Source organism: Bombus bifarius, unplaced genomic scaffold (assembly GCF_011952205.1).
Source record: "Bombus bifarius isolate JDL3187 unplaced genomic scaffold, Bbif_JDL3187 scf7180000008265, whole genome shotgun sequence".
Lineage (NCBI taxonomy): Eukaryota > Metazoa > Arthropoda > Insecta > Hymenoptera > Apidae > Bombus > Bombus bifarius.
In genome coordinates this window covers 458632-480248 of record NW_022884550.1, presented here as the reverse complement: position 1 = coordinate 480248, position 21617 = coordinate 458632, and the positions used below count along the sequence as shown (strand labels likewise).

Sequence of the window (21617 nt, the reverse complement as noted above, 5' to 3'; positions counted from 1 at the left end):
TATGAAAGGGCATTGTCGCGTCACATAGTCGCCTCTATAGAGAAAAATATAAGCCCCAATAAACGGTGGTTAATCGTTTCTTGGTTTTTGTCTATGCCATTTATTTAAATAAATGAAACATTGAGTTTTATTTACAATTAAGAGGTGACACATACAGACTTCTCTACAGACACACCTTTCTTTTTCGTGAATTTGAATTACATTAAAGAATAAGTTTTCTTTTCCTCCCGAAAAATTGTTTTCTGGCACTTACAATGTTTGCTACAGACACTCTTCATTTTCGTTCTTGTAAAATTTAAGTTGTTGTTCAAGTTGTTGTTTTAAAATATTTAAATAATTCAAATGTAAGTTGATTGATTTTATATTACATTTGGAGTTATTATCGAAGCTATCACGAGCAAAACGGATCAGCGTTCCACGGGCATCCGAACTCGCTCCAAAATATCGACTTTCTAACAAACTAGGCCGCAACAGTAACAGTTTCGCTGACAGTAATGGGATACGCAAAATATCCGTGGAATCTCGAAAAGACGGCGAAACACTTGAGGATCGATGGCGAGAGGAAGCTTTCCCCTATTGCCGGCTGATGAGAGGCTTCTTGCGAAGATGCAATCTCTTCCTCTTGAATTTCCGCACGGTTTCCCCTAGAGCGAATGTAAATATTCATATTCATATTACATTTCCTGGCTACCACATGACATACACCCGAGTATCCTGATCCATTCCCTGGTCAGTCATCGAGACATTGAACGATTGGATTTCTTGGCAATTATTGACGGACTATTGCGATCTGCGACCCGCGACCTGGTATCCAAGCGCTGAATGAGATCAACATCTGGAAAATTGGACTCAACTGGACTCTAAAGTAGCTTGCGTATAAAATAAGTACCACCTGATTAGATTGTAATCTGTAAACTCTCTCCTGTCTATCGTGTATTCTATGAAACATAGTTATTTTGTAATCAAATTTGTTAGGTTGTATGAGCAAATACGGTAAGTTTATATACGATATACGATAAGTTTTAAGAAATGTAAAAATAGTCGTAGTTTAAGATTTAATATTTCATGTTTTGATATCGAAGATATATTTTTTGAAACCATGCGAGTCAAATCTCACGGTGACATATCACAATTTTCAGAATTTAGTTTTTTGTCAACATAAGCAAGTAGCTTCATCGTTGATCTACCCGAAATGAAGAACCAATTACCTTATCCAACCATGGTTGTTACTGCTAATCCCGAATTTTCTACTGACGTATCGCAGCCTCAAAAATCAATCTTCGTGACAACGCAAATGGACTCTCCTGTTGTTAAATTGCCTAAATTCGACAGTCAGTAGCCTCATTCAAAGATGGTTCCTCAACAGAATGCTGTAAAGTCATTGAATACCTCTTTTTTAAATTTTACCTCGCATTAAAATTAACGAAGGATTCAATCCCGAGTAATGTAAAGCCAGAATTGGTCGATCCTTTGCAAATGATTAACTTGTTTCATCATTGTTTCCAAGAAAGGTTTGCCAATTTCCTTATTGACGCTGGCTCGAAACTTAATATAACGAAGCAAAACGGTAAATACTAATATCGACTACAATCTCACAGGCATTGATTCAAGAATCATACTTACTTGTGACGAAATCATCGTTAAAAAGTTCATTATGTCGATGTAAACTTTCAAATTGTTAATAATGAATTTTCCATTGCTGAGACAGGAATCTTAGAAATGCCGTTTTTAGAAAGTCGGAATGCGATGTTGAAATTTAGGAACGATGAGGCGAATAGTCTTCAGATTGGTGATAAAGAATTTCTCCTGTTTTCATCGTCTCCCGACGAATTCTTCTCGAGCTTGACTTACCTCCTCGTACCACAACCCTTATAGCCTTGCTTGTCAAATAATCTAAAATCAAAGTAGGTGACGTAAAGAAATTGACCAATGATTCGGCTGTTTATATAAGGTTTATATATATGATACAGCACGGAAGAAGGAAAACGGATTTGCCATCCCGAATAAGGCAAAAAGCTCAATTAAAAAGATCGATTCGGGAAAATTTAACGTAACAATATACACTGATGCATCTATGTACATTCGGTTAGGATGCATTAAACGGAGACAAAAAAAGCCTATGGTTTCTGAAATAAATCCCTATAAAAGAAGCGCATAAATTATTTAGAACTTTTAACGATTGAACCAGCTCTACGAGAATTGACCGCGGAGAGGACGCAAGAAGTCTATGCTAATATCCGGATGAGAACAGCAGAATACGGATTGAGAACGTTCTTCAAGTAGCGAAGATCGTACCGAGCGAACCTGATAAAGATAAATTCATGTCAACTAACGAGGAGGAAGTGTAACAATTTTTAAAGAAAAGATGATGAATATACCTCTATATAACTTATTGGAGCTAGATAAGGTGACGTCAGAAAATAAAAGCGTAAACTACAGTTACGCATGCAACCTGTATAAAAATATTTACTTAAGAAATTTAATTTCTTGTTTAATTTTGATCTTAAGCTTGTATTTTTTATGTAAGTTTTCTGTATAAAAAATATTTGTAACTGAATAAGTAAATAAAATTATACTTAAATAAATAAACGAAAAAATAATTTTACTCTATTTATGGAAAAAGGACACATAAATCAATTTTTTAAAGCTTATTAATAAAAACGCATATCATCTTTTAATTATTATTTCTGCTTCCAGAACGTTTTAAGAATATATTAATACACCTTTAAAAATTTGGATTCAATTACTTTTCACTAAGTAATACCATAATGAAAACTTTAAAATCGATTTTCTTAAAATGGGATTTTGGCATTCATGCCCTTTTTTTTTTTTTTATCAAACTTCTCAATTACATAAACAGAAATTTTTCAAAAGATCATTTCATTCATTCTCGGAACCGTCATACTTAGAGAACCATGTTCGAACTATGGATTCCGAAGGTAAAATCAAACCCACATTTCGCAATTTAGTATAGTTAGTTGGAGACTGAAAATAAATTTGTTTCGCTAACTCTTTCTCGTCGTCTGTATATTGAGTCTTTTTTGTACGCAACTGTAGCTTAATTATAGTCTTCGCCGTCGGACCTACATTCTTAGCTAGTTTATTCGTTACTAAAAAATCATCAATATTGCGAATTTTTTGGCTTAGTTGCTTTTCTAATTGCTTGCGTACATATGAATATTTACTTTGTACACATTTTGCTCTCTTTTCCAATCGCTTTACCTTTATCTGTAAAAGATTTATTTTTTTTGTTAAGGAATCAACCAATATTTTACATTCTTTGGAGCATCGAAAATCTTTTTTTGATACAAGCGAAACAACTGTCAAATTTTCGCAAGGTGTAGGTGCTTGTGCATCTAATTCGTAATTTAAAAATGACAAATCGGTATCATCCGAAGCAGTGTTAAGGAACAATTCTTTCCCCGAAGGACATAAATTAGGGTTTGACTGTTTTCTAATACTAAAATCGTCGAGGTTACTACAGTAAACATTTTCTTGAAGATTCTTATCACAGTTAATACTTTCTTGAAGATTTTTATCACAGTTAACATTTTCTTGAAGATTTTTATCACAGATTTCTCTTGGACTTGGTACTTGTTCTTGAAGCTTCTGCACTTCTTCTGTTCTTCTGTTCTGTTCTTCTACTGCTACTTCTGTGGAATCCCCTGATTCTTGCGGTTCAACAATCGCCTGTGTTTGCCCATGGGACGTCGATATTTCCTTCCAATGGATTGGATCACGATTCCGAAGCAAACGCTTTTTCGTTCCGTCGCAAAAATCTTCCTCTCGGAAATGAAGATCGCAAAGTCCTGCAGTCCTGATCGTGGAGGTCGACAAGAATCGAAGCCAACTATTTCCTGCGTGAATTTTAGTAGTGTTGAATTCTGAATGCATAATTTTCGCGAGAAGCTATAAATTTATTTTACAAACATCTTAATATAATAGACAGTCATATAATTTGATATATATGACAGTTAAATAGCAAAGCGCGACAGTTTTTTCTACTGCGGCATTGCACGCAATATGACCATCCTTTAAGCAACTTTTATTCGCAATAAATTGTTAACTTAATTTTAGAACACGGAAACTAAAACTCTGACTTAAATCTTCAACTAAAATTCCTCTGAGTCCTTAGAACAAATTATTATTATTTATATTTATGATTAAACAGCGAGTAACGTCTTAATGCCGTGTAAAATTATTATTTAAACAAAGTGGAAAGGCGGTATATAAGGATAATGGTTACTGCAGAGGGAGAGAGAGAGAGAGAGAATGGGGAAGATTGGAGAGGATAAGACTATCCAGATACGATAAAGAATATAGAAGACTGGTACAGACAAATTGTCAGAATATCTGAAGGGTTTGAGAAAGAAGATGGAAACATTCCTAGTTACAAGATTTATACATATTGGGTTTAAGTTTGGGTCAGATTTCTCAATCCGACTGCCGCGAACAGCGCTTGTGTAGAATACATGTAAAAATGATTATCCTATTTCGTAAAATAATATCAATTATTCATTCGCCTATTATTTTTATAATTAATTTGTTATTATCTCAAGCGCGTGTTGCCGATAATCGCAAGGCGTCCGGATTGAAGATTCTGACCCAAACCTAAGCTCAATACATTAATGATATTCACTTTCAATTGAATTATGAGTTATATGTAACAAACATTTGTTGTAGCCGCACATATGCAGTTGTGTACGGGATTTAAGCTCGCTAAACCCTCGTTTATATATACATTTCTACCATAAACAAAAGATAAGGGCTAAGTTTCGATCGGGTCATTATACTCGTTCACCGCAAGACTATCAGCAACCAATACTACTGCATACGTTGTCACAGACGCACAGCTATAAGCGGAATTCACTGTAGTGGCACTGAAAGTTTTTTGCAAATATCTGGAAAACAACGGTCGACCAACAGTTACATGTGCAGGAAAAAGTTGTTCGGAATCATTCCCCCGACCCATATTCAAAAATCATCAAAAGCGGAAAGGACGTAACTGTTCCATAGTTTCATCAAAAGTGAATATCATTAATGTGTTGAGTTTGGGTTAGTTTTTTCAAGTCCGGCCGCTGTGGGACGGCCCTCCCGTACGATAATGACGAATTATGTTATCAGATTATCATCTGAACCTATAGTTGCTGAAAAAACTAATTAAGGTTTTGAGAAAGCTAACTCAACCCAAATGTATTGATAATATTCACTTTTACTTGAATTATGTTATAACACATTTCTTACAGTCTCGTATATGCACATTGTGCACGACTTTAAGCTCGCCCGATCTTCGTTTATAAACGAAAGATGAGAGAACGGCAACCAATGCTGACGTATACGCTGCCGAACAAAAACATTGGAGTTGTCAAATTACAAATGATTTGCACTCTGTTGAATCATCAAATCACATTGGTTAAACCTTAATTTAGGAATTAAAAAGGTTATTGATTTTTTTGCAATCTTGTAGTTTTCAGCGTGTAGAATCTTAAAATGCAAGTTCTAAGGCGAGGAATCCATTGGTTCCAAACGTATGGTATGACTATGTAAAACTGAACATTTTTATTTTACATATTACCTTAACGCCAATTTCCTCCTGTCTGCGCAGATGAGCATCGAACTGAATTTCATAGAAAGTTCGTTTGTACTAGCGTAAACAGTAAACGGTAGCCGGAGAGCGTAGATTGGCCCGAACCTAATTCAAGTGAATTCAATACTCACGATTCAAAATCCCGTCACAAAATAGTCGCCATCCACGTGCATTTATTTACAATTAACGACTCCATTCATTGGACGAATCATGTATAAAGGAACAATATGGCGTCAAAATAACGTGTAAAGTGCCCTAAAGTGTTGCTCGGTTTTTACTTTTGAAACAATCATAACTTTTGAAGCAGTGGATTTCTCGTCTTGAAACTTGCATTTTCGGATTCTACGCATTGAAAGCTATAAGATTGCAGAAAGGTCAATAAGTTTTTGGCTCTCTAAAGTAAACTCTAAAGTAAAGTTCAGCCAAATAATTTAATAAAAGTATAAATATTTTTTACCTACCTGTATTTTCTATCCATTTTTTCTGTCTTTCTGGTTTAGATGGAAATCGAAACAAACGGTGTCCATTGTGCCTTCCGTTGTTACAATGAACAAATTTACATCTATCATAAGTACCGTGTCTATGCATTGTTACTGCTGTTTTTTGAGTTATAGCAATCGATTGTAAGAAACAAGAAGAAACTTAATATTAATCACTAAAACTAAGGAACCGAATCAACGTGTCTACCTAAACTGCAAGGATTAACAATCCACAAAAATGAACTACGCTTTCTTGCATCTGTAATTGTTCACTGTATATTTTTTTTTATAAAGACACTAATAAAAACACGATTCAATTGTACGATTTTGGACGATTCACGATTGCACACGTATTCTAACCACGGCCATATAAACCGTGGTTCCGATGATCAAAAAATTCTAAGCTTCACAGTACGAACGGATATTTCATCTCTCATCGTTTCTTAGATTTGCATAAGTTTCCGTTACGAAGGAAATAGCGAAGAAAGAAATGTACATATAATAGTTCGAACGTTTGACCGCTAGAGGCAGTAATTCGCAGTACGTATGCGGGTAGTCTACTTACACTAACTATTCTTTTCCTACTCTTTCCGAATCAACGAAAGGAAATAATTATTAGAAACTTGGTTTCAACAATAATAAATAACAAATAATTTATTGAACAAGCAAACAAACTAGAAAAATTTTCTGCGCCAAAACTTTCTTTAGTTTTGATTGGTTGGAGCGATTTCCTGAAATGGCTGGAGCGGAATGGTTCTTCATTTGCTTAAAGCAAAATTGAAATTTATTTCGGTCAATGAACTATTACTGTTTCATAGCAGATAATCATAATTGTATGAAAGAACTATGTTTAAAACTCTTTCATTAATCTTAATCTTTCATTAAGTTTCGCTTCCTTTTTTACTAGACTTGTCCCTTGATATAATATTATTAAAGCAGTTTTTCCTAGATATTTTCTTATGGCATCTGAAATTTAAATTTAATAAAAACGTTAGCTTCTCATCTCTAGCCTAACATAAACACGGGTTTGAGATGCTACGTAAACCACTTTTATGGGGTCTAGACTAGGGATTAATGCATTATCTTTTGTTACTAGATCCTAAGTATTGTTAGCTATCCACAGTTATAGTTTATTTCATCTTTAATGATAAGAGGCTTCAAGCGCGGGAAAACAAGTGTTTGATGTTCTTTCTTCATTTCAGAAACGTATCAGAAATATACAAAGGACAATGTCGAGTCCTATGAGATTATCAGATGCAGATAGTCCTGGGAGAACTCCTAGAAGACAAAATCAAGATACTAGATCCCCTTCTGCTTTTGGTACTCCCCGTAAGTATATATAATGTATATTTTAAAGGTTATTTTATGTTCACGCTTATAGTGTTATTGTATGTGTTACATATATTATTATATTACGATATATAAGTATTTATTCTATAAACTTTGTGTATAAGGTAATTCTGCCCGTAATGGAGCTGATAATAATGTGGAAACTCCGTTAAGATGGGGCACCACTGGTACACAACAAAGTACTTTAGGTTCTGGAAACCGGGCTGCAACAATTGTTGCTTCTTCTGAACATGAAAGTGCTATTGGTTCTGGTGATCAATTTATAGACCACTCTGGGCCAATTAATGGTTCAGAAAGTGGTCTACAATTATCTTCTCCGATTAATTATGGTACACCAAGCTCGCTGGGGTCAATACGTACCCCAAGAAGTGGAATCCGAGGCACTCCAATTAGGCATAGACCTGACATTAATACGGACAGGCGGTTGCGTCAATTTACGTTACAAGAACCAGTGAGTTAATGATATTTGATGTTACGGTTGTTCTTTAATTTAGAAACTTGAAAAATACTTCATTTTTGTGAAATGGCATAATTTTTTTTTTATAGTTAGTCAAATTTTGTTTTATGGTTAATTTTAAAACTGTTTTATAAATTTATTATACGCGGATTATACTTTTAAACTTTATACCATTATGGAAAATCCTAAATAAGTTTTAATATTTTAAAAAGGTATTATAGTTACTTTAGAAGGAATAAAATTTAAGTTTAGATAAATGAAAATAAAAGTTTATACTTTATTAATTTTATCTATCAAAATATTTGATAATATTAAATATTAAATATTAAATATTAATATCATATGTTAATGTCAAATAATAAATGAATAAATAATAATATTGATATTGGTGATATTAATTTAGCGATAATGCTAATAACCAGAACAATAAATTAAAAATGACGATGACAATAGATTGCAGAAGCACCAAATGGTACATCAGAAAGTGATACGGCAGGAGCTCATTTGGTTGTTTGGGGGACAAACATAGTAATAAATCAGTGTAAAGAACAATTCAAATCATTTTTTCAACAATTTATTGACCCAGATGCAGAAAATGATGAACTACCAGAAAATATGAATCTGTCAGAACCTTTGTATCTTCAAAAATTAGAAGAGATACATACCTTGGAAGAACCATATTTAAATGTCAATTGCGCTCATGTAAAAACCTTTAATGAACATCTTTATCAACAATTGGTTTCGTATCCTCAAGAAGCAATTCCAACATTAGATATGGCAGCGAATGAATTATTCTTTGAAAAATTTCCAGCAGCTGTCCTGGAGCATCAAATTCAAGTACGTCCTTTTAATGTGACCAAGGTTAAAACTATGAGAGAACTAAACCCTACTGATGTAGATCAATTAATTACAATACCAGGAATGGTAATTAGAGTATCACGATTAATTCCACAAATGCGAGAGGCTTATTTTAAATGTAGCGTTTGTGCTTTTACAACCATTGTAGAAATTGAAAAAGGGAGAACCAAAGAGCCTACAGTATGTGCACATTGCACTTATAAATATTCTTTCACTTTAGTACATAATTTGAGCCATTTCTCTGATAAACAAATGATTAGATTACAAGAAGCTCCAGATGAGATGCCACAAGGACAGACGCCACATACTATTGTTTTATTTGCGCATAATAACTTAGTAGATGCAGTGATGCCTGGAGATAGGGTCTCTGTTACTGGAATTTATAGAGCAGCAACACATAAACCTAATTTTGATCACAATTTGCAAGCCATTTATAAGACTTATATTGATATAGTTCATTTTAGAAAGCACAACTCTAAACGGTAAGGAAATAAACAAATTCTAAAATTTGTTTTTATCAGTTGTTTATTTTAAGTTATTCATAGGTTATATGATCAAGAAGATGGAAAAGAACATAATTTTACACCTGAAAGAATAGAAATTTTGAAATCGTTGTCGCAAAAGGGTGATATCTACGAACGATTAGCAAGACATATTGCTCCTAGTATATATGCAAATAATGATGTAAAAAAGGGAATTATATTACAATTGTTTGGAGGAACTAGGAAGACTTTTACTATATATGGCAAGCATTTTCGACCAGATATTAATATATTACTCTGTGGTGATCCTGGTACAAGTAAATCACAATTATTACAATATATATACAATTTGGTACCACGATCTCAATATACTAGTGGCAAAGGTAAAGTAAAACAAGAGTAAAAAGTTTAATAGAATTCGATATATTTATATATTTATGTGTACTAATGTATGTTTTAGGTTCCAGTGCAGTTGGGTTAACAGCTTATATAACAAAAGATCCAGAAACTGGACAATTAATATTACAAACAGGAGCTTTGGGACTTGCAGATAATGGGATATGTTGTATTGATGAATTCGATAAAATGAATGAAAGTGCAAGATCAGTACTACATGAAGTAATGGAACAACAAACTTTGAGCATTGCTAAAGCTGGAATTATTTGTCAATTAAATGCTAGAACTAGTATACTTGCAGCTGCTAATCCATGTGAATCTCAATGGAATAAGAATAAAACTGTACGTTTTTCATCAATTTTATATGAGATAAAATCTTGTAATGTAAATACCTTAAATTATTCCTGTTATTAACGAACCTATAGTCTTTCATGATCTTTCTATATATACTTTCTTTAATGATGTTATGTTTTTATTTCTGTAATCACGAGAGCAATGAGATAATCTGGATTTTGTTTGTAATAAAGAGATTTCAATTGTTTCACCAACAACATAACAACTTAAGACAATAACGTTACAAGGTTTAACCAGTATACGAATTTTATTGTGGTTATAGAGTGCATTATATCAGAATATATATTTTCAGGTGGTTGAAAATGTGCAATTACCACATACACTGCTTTCACGATTTGATTTGATCTTTTTAATATTAGATCCACAAGATGAAGCATATGATGGTAGACTTGCAACTCATATGGTATCTTTATACTATAAGACAATAGAGGAAGATGAAGATGAACTGATAAATAGAAGTATTGTTCGTGATTATATAGTTTTTGCAAAAGAACACGTTCATCCTGTCCTCAATGAAGAAAGCCAACAAAGACTGATACAAGCTTATGTTGATATGAGAAGAGTTGGAAGAGGATATGGACAGATAACGGCATATCCTAGACAATTAGAGTCTTTGATACGTTTATCTGAAGCACATGCTAAAGTGCGATTGAGTTCCGTTGTAGAGTTGCAAGATGTTGAAGAAGCTTGGAGGTTATATTAATTGATAAGTATATAATAGTATCAATCGAAACCTTTTAAGTAAATCTGGATATTTAATTCATTATCAATAGGTTGCACAGAGAAGCTATAAAACAATCAGCAATTGATCCATTAAGCGGAAAAATAGACATAACTATCTTAACTACAGGTATATCTACAGGAACTAGGAAAAGGAGGAAAGAACTATGTGACGCAATTCAAAAACTAATTGAAAGCAAGGATAAAATTCATATACTTAATCAACAAAAACTTTTTGCTGAAATAAAACAATCTTCTGAATTGGTTAGTAAAAGTACTGTACATATAAGTATAATTGTTATAATATGTAAACATCAGTATCTCAGAAAACTTTTGAAAGTTGTTATAATTTTTAGCTTGTTACACGAGATATGTTTGATGATGCTTTAAGAGAGCTGCAAAGTAATGGATTAATAACAGTAATTGGGAGAAACAATATTCGTATTTCTTAACTTATTTTGTATACTTCATCATTTTAAGCTAGACTTATGTGTGAACAAAGTATATATATAAAGCAATGAATATATACTTTTATTATCTTTTGCAAATTTGTATTAAATATATCTTTCATCATAAATTAATATTATTTATTATGTGTAATATCCTCAATCACATAATCTTAAATCTTAATCTATATGATTTTTATCATCAAATTTTTAAATATATAAAGCAGTGGTTCTCAATCTCCTTCTTATAAATATATATCACCAATATATTAAATAGAAACAAATTGGTATAGTAGTATATTAATCCGGGCCCTTCCACATGATAATTTATCAATTAACAGTAATTAGTGGGTTGATAAATTAGAAACTGTAGGTTACAGATTCGTCTTTAAGAATTTTGCAACAAATAAGATAATCAAACAATTTATAATTTGTAAAACTTGCTTATAAAATTTCATTTATTTTATTATCAAAGTTATTATTGTGTTATATAGGAAAATTTATTAATACCGATAATTTATGATGAGAAATTTCACCAATAGTATTAGTTCAGTTATAAAACAGTTACAGTTACAGTTCAATAAATATGTGAAATTTTTCATGATTATTATATGTTATTATATTATTATTGCTTATATTACTTTTATACTCATACTTATATTTATATTATTTTATTATATTATATTATTTTATACTTACACTTATATTTGTATTTATTTATTAAAATTCTGTTTTCAATTTGTTGAGTTTTTAACATTTTTGAATGTTACATATATACTTTTTATTATTCTCTATACTAATGCTTATATAAATTGATTTTTAAACGACTTGAATGTTAATAAGAATTGAAAGATATACATGATAAAATTACAATACTAAACTTAACCATTATTGTACATTAGCTGAGAGGAAATCTCCTCTCTGATATTGCATAATGTAACAGTATTATATTTTATTTAGCTTAATTTTAATTTTATTAGCATTAATATTCAATTTCTATCAGAATAAAATTAAGAAATTTATAGATAACAGATTTTGTAATTAAACATTATAGATTTTCTATATAAATGTAATTTTTATGAAAGCAAAATCTTTTAATTTTTTTTAATTTGAACTGCTAACCATTTTTAGATTTGTATTGCATAACTTTGAAATATATATTACAAAATTTCCGTATTTTTATTGTATTACGTGCATGTGAATTTTATTAAGCTGATGCGCATTCGTAAAAATCCCCACCAAATGTATTACACTTTACAGTGCACTGGTTATCATTTCAACCATTATTTCATGTGTATCCGATCCTCCATTTAAATGAATTATTTGAAATTAAGTATGTTTTTAAAACAATATTCATAAACACAGTGAATAAGTAAAGCATTTGCTTAAAATTTGTTGTGTTCATAGAAATAGCATTTTAATTCTTATAAAATAAATAAAACCTTTAAGTCTACGTTCATTATTGAGGCCATATATTGAGGTCAGGAGTGCTGCATTTAACGAAAGACCCCCAACTGCGTTTTCTATCACAAAACAAGGACATCAAGGACGTTATAATACATATTTGTTTGTTACCACTGTTATGGTTCTACACAAGTACTTATAATTTTTCTTGCCTATATCATTCCTACTTTTCCTTTGATTTATACATCCTTCCATTTTATGATCTTTTTCTATCTTACTTTTGACACTACTTATTTATCTCTCTTGCGCCTATTTCCTTTATGTTCTCTCTTTCTATTTCACGACATTTCCACTCCTTGTCTATCTCTCTTAATCTTTCCTGTTCTGTCGAATCGAACTAGCCTCCCTTCCTGCGAATTTACGTAGATATTTCTACTTGTGAACGGTTCCAACCTTCAGGATGCAAGCTATCAAATGTGTTGTCGTAGGAGACGGGTGAGTATTTTAATACCTACTCTAATGTTTTGTGATATGTTTGCCTTTTCCTGTTTTCGATCCACATTATTTGATCTAAAGAATCATCGAAGTACCCCTTGGCGATTGGTTTTTCCTGATCAAGAACTATTTAAAAGCTTAGTACCACACCCGTTATGCTTTTTAATATGTATTCTCTTTTCTTTTTTTTTTTTTTTTCTTTTTTTTTAAAGCAAATCAGAATATCTTAATTTAAAATTATCAACTTTTAGATAATTTATCGCCCCGAGGTATTACTTTTCTCCGTGTTTTCCTCTTTTTTTCCTTTTTTCGTCTTCGTTAAAACTTCATTCGAATTTATATTATTTTATGACTTTTATTCTGATAACGTAAAAATTGTTTACTCATGTTCCATTTATAATTAACCTTTTCATTATCAGAATTTCTGCACAGTCAATTTAATTATCTCTAACTGATTAATTTCTACAGAGCAGTAGGTAAAACATGTCTCCTCATAAGCTACACTACCAATGCTTTCCCTGGAGAATATATTCCAACTGTATTTGACAATTATTCCGCAAATGTTATGGTGGATGGTAAACCAATAAATCTTGGTTTATGGGACACAGCAGGCCAAGAAGATTATGACAGATTAAGACCATTGTCTTACCCACAGACAGATGTTTTTCTGATCTGCTTCTCTCTTGTTAACCCCGCCAGTTTTGAAAATGTTCGTGCTAAATGGTATCCAGAAGTACGCCATCATTGTCCAGCTACTCCAATTATTTTAGTAGGGACTAAACTAGATTTACGTGAAGACAAAGAGACTATTGAGCGGTTAAAAGATAAAAAACTTGCACCTATTACATATCCTCAGGCATGTATTTGTTTAATTTATTAACTAAACTATCCTCTTACTGTTACTCTATATTTATAATAATTTAATAACATAACAACTTTGAATTAAATTACGTTTAGGGTTTGTCCATGGCAAAAGAGATTGGTGCTGTAAAATATTTAGAATGTTCTGCTCTTACTCAGAAAGGTTTGAAAACAGTATTTGATGAAGCAATTCGCGCAGTATTGTGTCCTGTTCTCCAAGTGAAACCAAAACGCAGATGTTTCCTTCTATAATATTAAATGTCCAACGACGGTGGAGCATGTGCAAATGTACTACCCCTCCTCCGATCGGACTTGATTGCAGCAGGACATCTAACTTTGATTAAAAAACCCCGTTGTACGGTCCATCTCTCTACAAGCATCTGCCATGAAAGCGCACAAATCAATTTATATAATGCGTATAAAAAGATAAAGAAGAAAATATATGCAATTTAAGTGTTTTGGACATTAGCTGAATGTTCTGATGAGAGAAAGGAAGCCAAATGAAAACTGAACTGATAATGTACAGTATATTAGAGTGTGTTATTAATATTAGTTATTACATACGAATTATAAGAAATTAAACATTATGTATGTGCGTTTGTGAGCGCACTAGATACTAATCAATTTAATAGAAGAGCTGAACCATTTTATGTAAATTTGCATTGTATATTTTAGATTAAAAATGTAATCATACAATTTTGTCATTTTTAAATTTTTGGTATATAAAGAGATTGATACAGAGATAAAAACATTAAAGTAAAAAATATTCGAATATGAACATTACATATTAATGGGAGTTGTTTTAAATCTTTAAATAAATTGAATTTTCCAGCTAATAATTTAAGTGAAACTAATCATAAATTATATCTTTCATTGTAAATATACAATTGCAAGTATGTAACATGAAATGATTTTCATCTTTAACTAAATTGGTTGATATTACTATATACATACCATGGAATAAGATAATCATGTAAGTTTTAGAAATGAGCGATACAAGTGTGATTTCAATTCTCTACCTCTCCTGTATTTTCATGTTGTTGCAATTTTGCTGTAATTCATACGCACAACATGGCTAAAAGAATAAAAATATCAGAGGTAGAAGAAAATGGTACGTGTGTATGAATGTTTAAGAGTGCATACGAAAGCCAAGAGAGAAAGACAGAAGAAGGAATTATTCTATAACAAACAATTGTACATAAATGGTAAAAGTCCAAACTGTATTCCTATCATTATCATTTTACATGTATAAGCTGCTGAATCTAAATCGGACGTTACTTGTTTTTTATATATATATTATAAATATATATAAAGTGGGGCTGGACCGAGATCTATTTCAATCGTCGCAGATCCACTGACCTGTGCAATCTATCCGGGGAATGGGGATTCAGTCCATAAAAATATCATAGATACTGTAACTAAATATGCTTTATTAAATGGGTGTTTATTAAATTTTTCTATTTATTTATTATGCCGTTGTGTCAAAGAACGTATCAATTAATATAGATATTTGTTCCGGAGTGTATTTTATATATTTAGCTGGGTTCTTGGAGAATGATATCCCCCGATACTTATTATGAAAATTCATATAAAGAGGAACAATAGCTTGTTGAAGCTCTTTTCGCAATTCTTCTCGTAATCGAGCATCAGGTACGGAATAAGAACGTTGACATTTTGCAACTTCTTCTAATTCTCTTGTAAATCCCAAAAATTTCTCTTTCAAAGCTTTTGCTGCTGGTTCTGTGAAAATAATAAAAATCCTAAATCTTCATTCTTAACATCTTTCTGTTTACATGTTACACAATTGATATATATCATTAAAACCTCCATAGTTATATTAAATAATTTCGTGTATTTTAATTTTACGTAATTCATTATTTAGTTAATGTTATATTCAAAATAAATATTATTACAAGAACATTTCTTTTTTATTTAGTGTTATAAAGTTTTTCTAAATTGTCAAAATACAAACCTGGTTCATCGAAGGGCTGTTCAAGATAAGCGCGCGCTTTTGCAAAGGTAGTAGAAACGTAGTTAGCCTTATCACGCAACAGGAGATCGTGATATGTTTGTTCTGCGCTAGGTTCTGCTAATAATAAAAGTTCCATCAAGGAACTACGACGTAAAGCATTTATAACATGATTATGATTGTTTAAACGAAACAAAGCTCTTAATGCAATGTCCGAATATGAAGTATCACTTTTACTCACGAGCACCAAATTCAATTGTGCTAATACCTTTTCTAAAAATAAAAAATAATATTAATAAGTTTTATAATATTTTCATAACATGTCCAAAAATAAGGAAATAGTGATACCAACTAATGTAAGTGCCAAGAACAATTCTATACATATTCTCTGTTTGTTTTATAGATGTTGCACCTTCCATATCAGCACTACGTCTTAGCACAGCTCCTGCTGTATCTGCATATTCTGCTAATTGTTCCAAGAAAACTAAAACATTGCTTGTACTTTCTGCTACAGTACCGTCTTTAGGTAAAATTGAACTAGATTCATTTCTGACACTTTCTGCAAAATCTTCCAATGCTTTTGCCCCCTATATTGTTAAATTATGTAGTATGTAATTTAAAATAAAATTTTCATTATACAATCGTATTGCGTTACAACATACAGTTATGTTTAGTGTATTAAGCACAGAAGTAAATTTTGATCTAAGGGCGTAATCGCAGCCCTCAACAGTACGTTCCAAGTCTGGTTTTAATTCTCCAAGATGTTTTAAAATTGGAAAGATTACTAGCACTGCAGAGAAATCACGCCGTACGATACATCTCTTAGCACGAGTTGCTATACTCTCTCCATCATGAGCTACAAGATCCATAGCTTCGCGTACTGTAGCCTCTAATACTTGTGCTTGTAGACTAATCGGTAAAATTTTAGCAACTAGTGACCGTTCCGCTTGCATAAGTTTATGAAGACCAACCGTTAACAGCAAGTAATTTTCCATTTCTTGTTCATCTGGTGCTGTATCCTCTACAGAATGTCCAGATAACTGTGGTGGTGGCTTCCTAGATGCAGTTAAAGACAATCCCAAACCAGTAGTCTGAGAAGCTTTTAGCAACATTCTACTAGCTTTTTTTTCTAAAGCATGCTGTAATCTTTTAGAAGCTCTTTTGCCACTATTTTCTTGAATTCCCAGCGAATGTCTGTTCCCAAATTTTGTTTTCTACAAATAGCAATATAACTAGTATTAAATTGTAAATAATCAATTAATTATGATCAAAAGAATATTTTATTAAGTTTCTTACTGGTAAAGGACTTCCTGCATGCGTACTGCCACCACTAGCACTCCTTTGATGTTCTTTTAACAACTGTAAAGATCTTAAAACAATAGCAGAACGTACAGATGCATAAATTTTTACATGTTTACGGTGTCCCCTCTCCTCCAACCATGCAGCAATTTTAAGTAAATCTCCTAAAATACTTTCTGGTAATTGACAAAGGGATTGAGGGGCATCCTCACCACTAGTATCTTCGTCTGATCCAATTAAATCCAAAAGAACGATTGGAAGAATTGGTTTACTTTGTCTAGTTAAAATATCATGGAATTCTGCATATAAAGCATCTAAACCAACAACAAACAAACTTGTTACATTTTCTAATTCTACAGAGCTTGGATTATTTTTTTGAAAATAACGTTGAGCATTGTAAAGACGATTCATTGCTTCCAAAAAATTATCTAGTCCTCCAGATCCTCCTGGACCAGCTCTCACTGTAGCTTCTACTTCTTGACAGACCCCATAGTACCCAATAGCATGATCTAAAGCATTTAACGTCATTTCTATATCTGTAAAGACAAAATAAACGAAATTACGCTATTACATGACAAATTACAGATTTGAAATATTTATATGATTAACATTAAAACGTTCAGATATACTGATTGAACTAAATATTATGAATTAGATACAATACTATTTAATTAATTTGTCATTTGCTGAAAATGTCCCAATAAAAAAGCTATAGCAACAAAATCTGACTGTCAAAGTGTCAATATATATTAATCGCATTTAGTTTATAATAATATACTTTGTTGTTGCGCTTGAAGGTTCCCTGTTTCATTGTAAACAGGAAGTATAGTTCGACGCAATGTAGCAAGACGTTGTTCTAAAGAAGATAGAATTCCTACAACATTACTGGTTAACTTCCTGCTTCGTTCTTCTGCTTCTTTCAATGCTTCTAAAGAAGCAATTTCTGCTTCTAATTTACATTGTATTTCAAACCTTCGTTCAGAAGTATCTGCTCTTGTAGTGTGCATTATTTTATCTGAAAATAGTACGATACATATGTGTAACAGAAATCGGGAAATATTTTAAATTCTTTGAATAGTTAGTGTCACTTTATTCGCTATGTAAAACACGTATATTAAAAATATTTGTATAAAATTACGATGTAATGTCATTGCTATTTTAACATTGTATGTTATATTATGATATAACCTTTTTTCATTACATTATTGCTATTGTACCTTTATAATCGATCGATCAGATATCAAATAATTATTAAAGATTTTCTATATATTCATGAATACAAAGAGATACAACATTGTGATGCAACTACTGACATAAAAATGCCCTATTCAAATGAAAAGTTTCATTACTATAACTTTGAAATCTCAGAAAATACTGCTAAAATATATGACTGCTCGCTATTGTAATGTACTCTGTGTGTTTAAACAAACTAAATAAATTGCAAAAATACATGAATTAAATATTTGATTTATTCAGTGTATTAATAAGAAGTACTATATCATATTAGTATATTAGATACGACAGGAACCTAACATAAACAAACAGTAACTCAAATTTAAAAAGAAATTAAAATAACACACTATTACGCTTTTAACAAGAAAATAAATATTTTAATGAATTGACAAGAATTAAGATCATAAAAATTTAATCCTAGCTTTTTCAGCTCTAGAACTATCGAAAAAACGTAATAAAAATTTCGATTTATTATGGCCATTTGTTAATAAGTTGGTACTTCTGAAATTAAGCAGCTGTTCAAGAAGCAGTATGTAATCGACAAAGAGACGAAACATAAGAATTAGATCGAATTCGACTTGATCTTGATACATTGATACCATACTTTACATTCGAATTAATTAGTTAACAGCATATCGTTAATAGGATTATAGAAATACTAACACATAAATAAATAAGGAATAATCTAATTTATAGTATTAGATGTAGTAATTCAATATAGATGTTTAATCTATTATCGTATTTTTGCATGTTATAAGGTATTTACATTAAATATTCTATGTCATTATTAAGCATTATGAGCGATATACAAGTATAAGTGACTGAGATCTGTGTGACCTTTATTTACATAAGATAATAAAGATACTTTCTCCTATACTTTTAAAGAAACAAGTTACAGATTATATGTTCATTTGATGTTTAGAAGCATTTACAATATGGACAAACCTGTATCTTCAGATATTGTACTCATTGCGGGCAATTCCCATCCAGAATTGGCTAATCTTATTGCCAAGTACGTTTTCACAAATATACATGTATATTTATAATCATTCATTACTCCAATTATAATTGCTTTGCTTTATTAGTCGATTAGGTGTTAAACATGGAGGATGTTCTGTGTATCATAAATCAAACCGTGAAACTATGGTTGAAATTGGAGATTCTGTGCGTAGCAAAGACCTCTATATTATTCAAACGGGAACAAAAGATGTAAACAATAACATAATGGAACTTTTGATTATGGCATATGCATGCAAAACTTCTTCTGCAAAGAATATTGTCGGCGTAATTCCATATTTGCCTTATTCTAAGCAATGCAAAATGCGTAAACGAGGTTGTATAGTTTCTAAATTATTAGCAAAGATGCTCTGTAAGAGTGGTTTAACACATATAATTACAATGGATTTGCACCAGAAGGAAATACAAGGATTTTTTGATGTACCAGTGGATAATTTGCGTGCTAGTCCCTTTTTATTACAATATATTCAAGAATCTGTGCGTAAATAATATTAGTAAAACTGATTATCATAGAATTTTGTGACCTAACTTCGAATTTTATTTTATTAGATACCAGATTATCACAATTCAGTGATAGTTGCAAGAAATCCTGGTAGTGCAAAAAAAGCAACTAGCTATGCAGAAAGATTACGTTTAGGAATAGCAGTCATTCATGGAGAACAGCGAGAGGCAGAGTCAGATATGAATGACGGACGTTATTCTCCACCTGCATTGGCCTCGCGAACAATGGAAGTTGGCGTTGGTGTGCCAATGCATCCTGCAAAAGAAAAGCCTCCAATTAATGTAGTGGGGGATGTAGGCGGACGCATAGCTATTATGGTGGTATGTATGTTTAAATGTAAAAATTAAAGAAAACGGGACAATTTATTAAAAATTTGTACATTTGATACATTACACTTACATTGTGTTACATTACAGTAAATTTCTACATTATTATGCATTGTTATATTTCAGGATGATATGATAGATGATGTTCAATCATATGTAGCTGCAGCAGAAGTTCTTAAAGAAAGAGGAGCATATAAAATTTATGTTCTAGCTACGCATGGACTTTTAAGTTCTGATGCACCAAGATTAATAGAAGAATCTCCAATTGATGAGGTAGTATAATATTTAACAGCTTATTTAAAACGACATAAGTTACGTGAAGCAGTTTGTAAGCGAACCATTTCACTGACATTTACTTGATCTTAAATAGCTTTGTGAAGATCATGATTATGTTTTCAAATGGACATGTAGATTTGCATTGTATTACTTTTAGCTGATATTAGAATACAGATTTCCGTTTGACGATTCAAGGTCGTCATAAGGTTAGATAAATATCAGCATGGCTCCTTGATATACTATAGTTTTCGTCTGACATACTTTTACGTGACTTTTGTATCTGTCGAGATATCTAATTGTTTCCATTTAAATTGAATATGTGCATAAATGCATGTATATACAGGGTGTCCCATCTGATGACATAGTTTGATCTCATCCTTCTTAATGGTAAAGAAAAGAGTAGGTCATTCCGTTTAAAAAACTTTACTATTAAGATCTCAGAAGATCTTGAGATGAACTTCATTCTTATAGTTTAATTTCCTCCTTGAGATATAATAATTTTCTGTCGAAACATTTTTTCTTTTTGCACCGTGACAAATGAGAGAGTAATTAAGGGTGGCAGACTTAGGTGGCACTGTATATATGTATATATATGTATTTAAGTTTTTTCTTAAAGTTGAATCTATAATTAGATATTATTTTTAGGTCGTTGTTACAAATACTGTTCCTCATGACGTCCAAAAGATGCAGTGTCCAAAAATAAAAACTGTTGATATCAGTATTTTGCTGGCAGAGGCTATTAGGCGTATTCATAATAAAGAATCCATGTCATACTTGTTTAAAAATGTCTCTTTGGAAGATTAAAAATTACAATGAGATAATATCTTTCAAACATACTGACAGTTTCCATATCTGAGGACCATATGCAAAACATATCTATTAAATTTTGTCTATTACTTTATTTTATGAAGAATTAATCATGCTAGTCCTGTTTTATATAGATACACACGCGCGCGCGCGCGCGCACACACACACACACACATTTGAATTGCTTGACAATTTCTATACATTTAAGTTTCTGTATATCTGAACTGATAACTGATAAACTTACATAAAATAGATTGCAAGATTTTGGTTTTAGTTGTATATGCGAGTTTTGGTTGTAT

At 31.6% G+C, this 21617-nt stretch overlaps 5 protein-coding genes across 9 annotated transcripts; 3 read left to right on the top strand and 2 right to left on the bottom strand.

The window, feature by feature from the left end:
• Positions 1-1562: 1562 nt before the first annotated feature.
• On the bottom strand, positions 1563-6584 carry LOC117211998. 3 transcript variants are annotated; one of them, XR_004488379.1, is made up of 4 exons: positions 6049-6186; positions 5719-5842; positions 5576-5617; positions 1563-1893 (listed from the first exon to the last, which is right to left on the bottom strand). XR_004488379.1 is itself a non-coding variant. In XM_033456419.1 (2 exons), exons 1-2 carry the CDS (start codon positions 6173-6175, stop codon positions 2881-2883), a joined length of 1104 nt encoding a protein of 367 aa, XP_033312310.1. In that variant the 5' UTR covers positions 6176-6584; the 3' UTR covers positions 2666-2880. The 3 variants fall into 3 exon arrangements, 1 of the variants encoding a protein (XP_033312310.1); XR_004488378.1 differs by having other exon boundaries at positions 5576-5842; XM_033456419.1 differs by lacking the exons at positions 1563-1893; positions 5576-5617; positions 5719-5842 and adding an exon at positions 2666-3857 and having other exon boundaries at positions 6049-6584.
• A 585-nt stretch (positions 6585-7169) lies between these two features.
• On the top strand, positions 7170-11217 carry LOC117211995 (DNA replication licensing factor MCM4). The gene is made up of 8 exons (XM_033456415.1): positions 7170-7395; positions 7521-7867; positions 8327-9213; positions 9277-9596; positions 9674-9951; positions 10256-10656; positions 10737-10947; positions 11040-11217. The coding sequence occupies exons 1-8, from the start codon at positions 7296-7298 to the stop codon at positions 11133-11135; spliced, it is 2640 nt and encodes an 879-aa protein (XP_033312306.1). The 5' UTR covers positions 7170-7295; the 3' UTR covers positions 11136-11217.
• Positions 11218-12383: 1166 nt separating this feature from the next.
• On the top strand, positions 12384-15341 carry LOC117211993 (ras-related protein Rac1). Its single transcript, XM_033456410.1, has 3 exons — positions 12384-13028; positions 13497-13884; positions 13986-15341. The coding sequence occupies exons 1-3, from the start codon at positions 12994-12996 to the stop codon at positions 14139-14141; spliced, it is 579 nt and encodes a 192-aa protein (XP_033312301.1). The 5' UTR covers positions 12384-12993; the 3' UTR covers positions 14142-15341.
• On the bottom strand, positions 15300-18479 carry LOC117211990 (exocyst complex component 7). Of its 2 annotated transcripts, none has more exons than XM_033456406.1 (7): positions 18346-18479; positions 17936-18172; positions 17155-17693; positions 16521-17072; positions 16211-16445; positions 15862-16131; positions 15300-15629 (listed from the first exon to the last, which is right to left on the bottom strand). In XM_033456406.1, the coding sequence occupies exons 1-7, from the start codon at positions 18353-18355 to the stop codon at positions 15358-15360; spliced, it is 2115 nt and encodes a 704-aa protein (XP_033312297.1). In that variant the 5' UTR covers positions 18356-18479; the 3' UTR covers positions 15300-15357. The 2 variants fall into 2 exon arrangements, with proteins under 2 accessions (XP_033312297.1, XP_033312298.1); XM_033456407.1 differs by having other exon boundaries at positions 18375-18474.
• A 376-nt stretch (positions 18480-18855) lies between these two features.
• LOC117211991 (phosphoribosyl pyrophosphate synthase-associated protein 2) lies at positions 18856-21597 on the top strand. Of its 2 annotated transcripts, none has more exons than XM_033456409.1 (6): positions 18856-18919; positions 19313-19402; positions 19476-19884; positions 19957-20229; positions 20362-20508; positions 21157-21597. In XM_033456409.1, the coding sequence occupies exons 2-6, from the start codon at positions 19326-19328 to the stop codon at positions 21313-21315; spliced, it is 1065 nt and encodes a 354-aa protein (XP_033312300.1). In that variant the 5' UTR covers positions 18856-18919; positions 19313-19325; the 3' UTR covers positions 21316-21597. The 2 variants fall into 2 exon arrangements, with proteins under 2 accessions (XP_033312300.1, XP_033312299.1); XM_033456408.1 differs by having other exon boundaries at positions 18896-19148.
• The last annotated feature ends 20 nt before the right edge of the window (positions 21598-21617 follow it).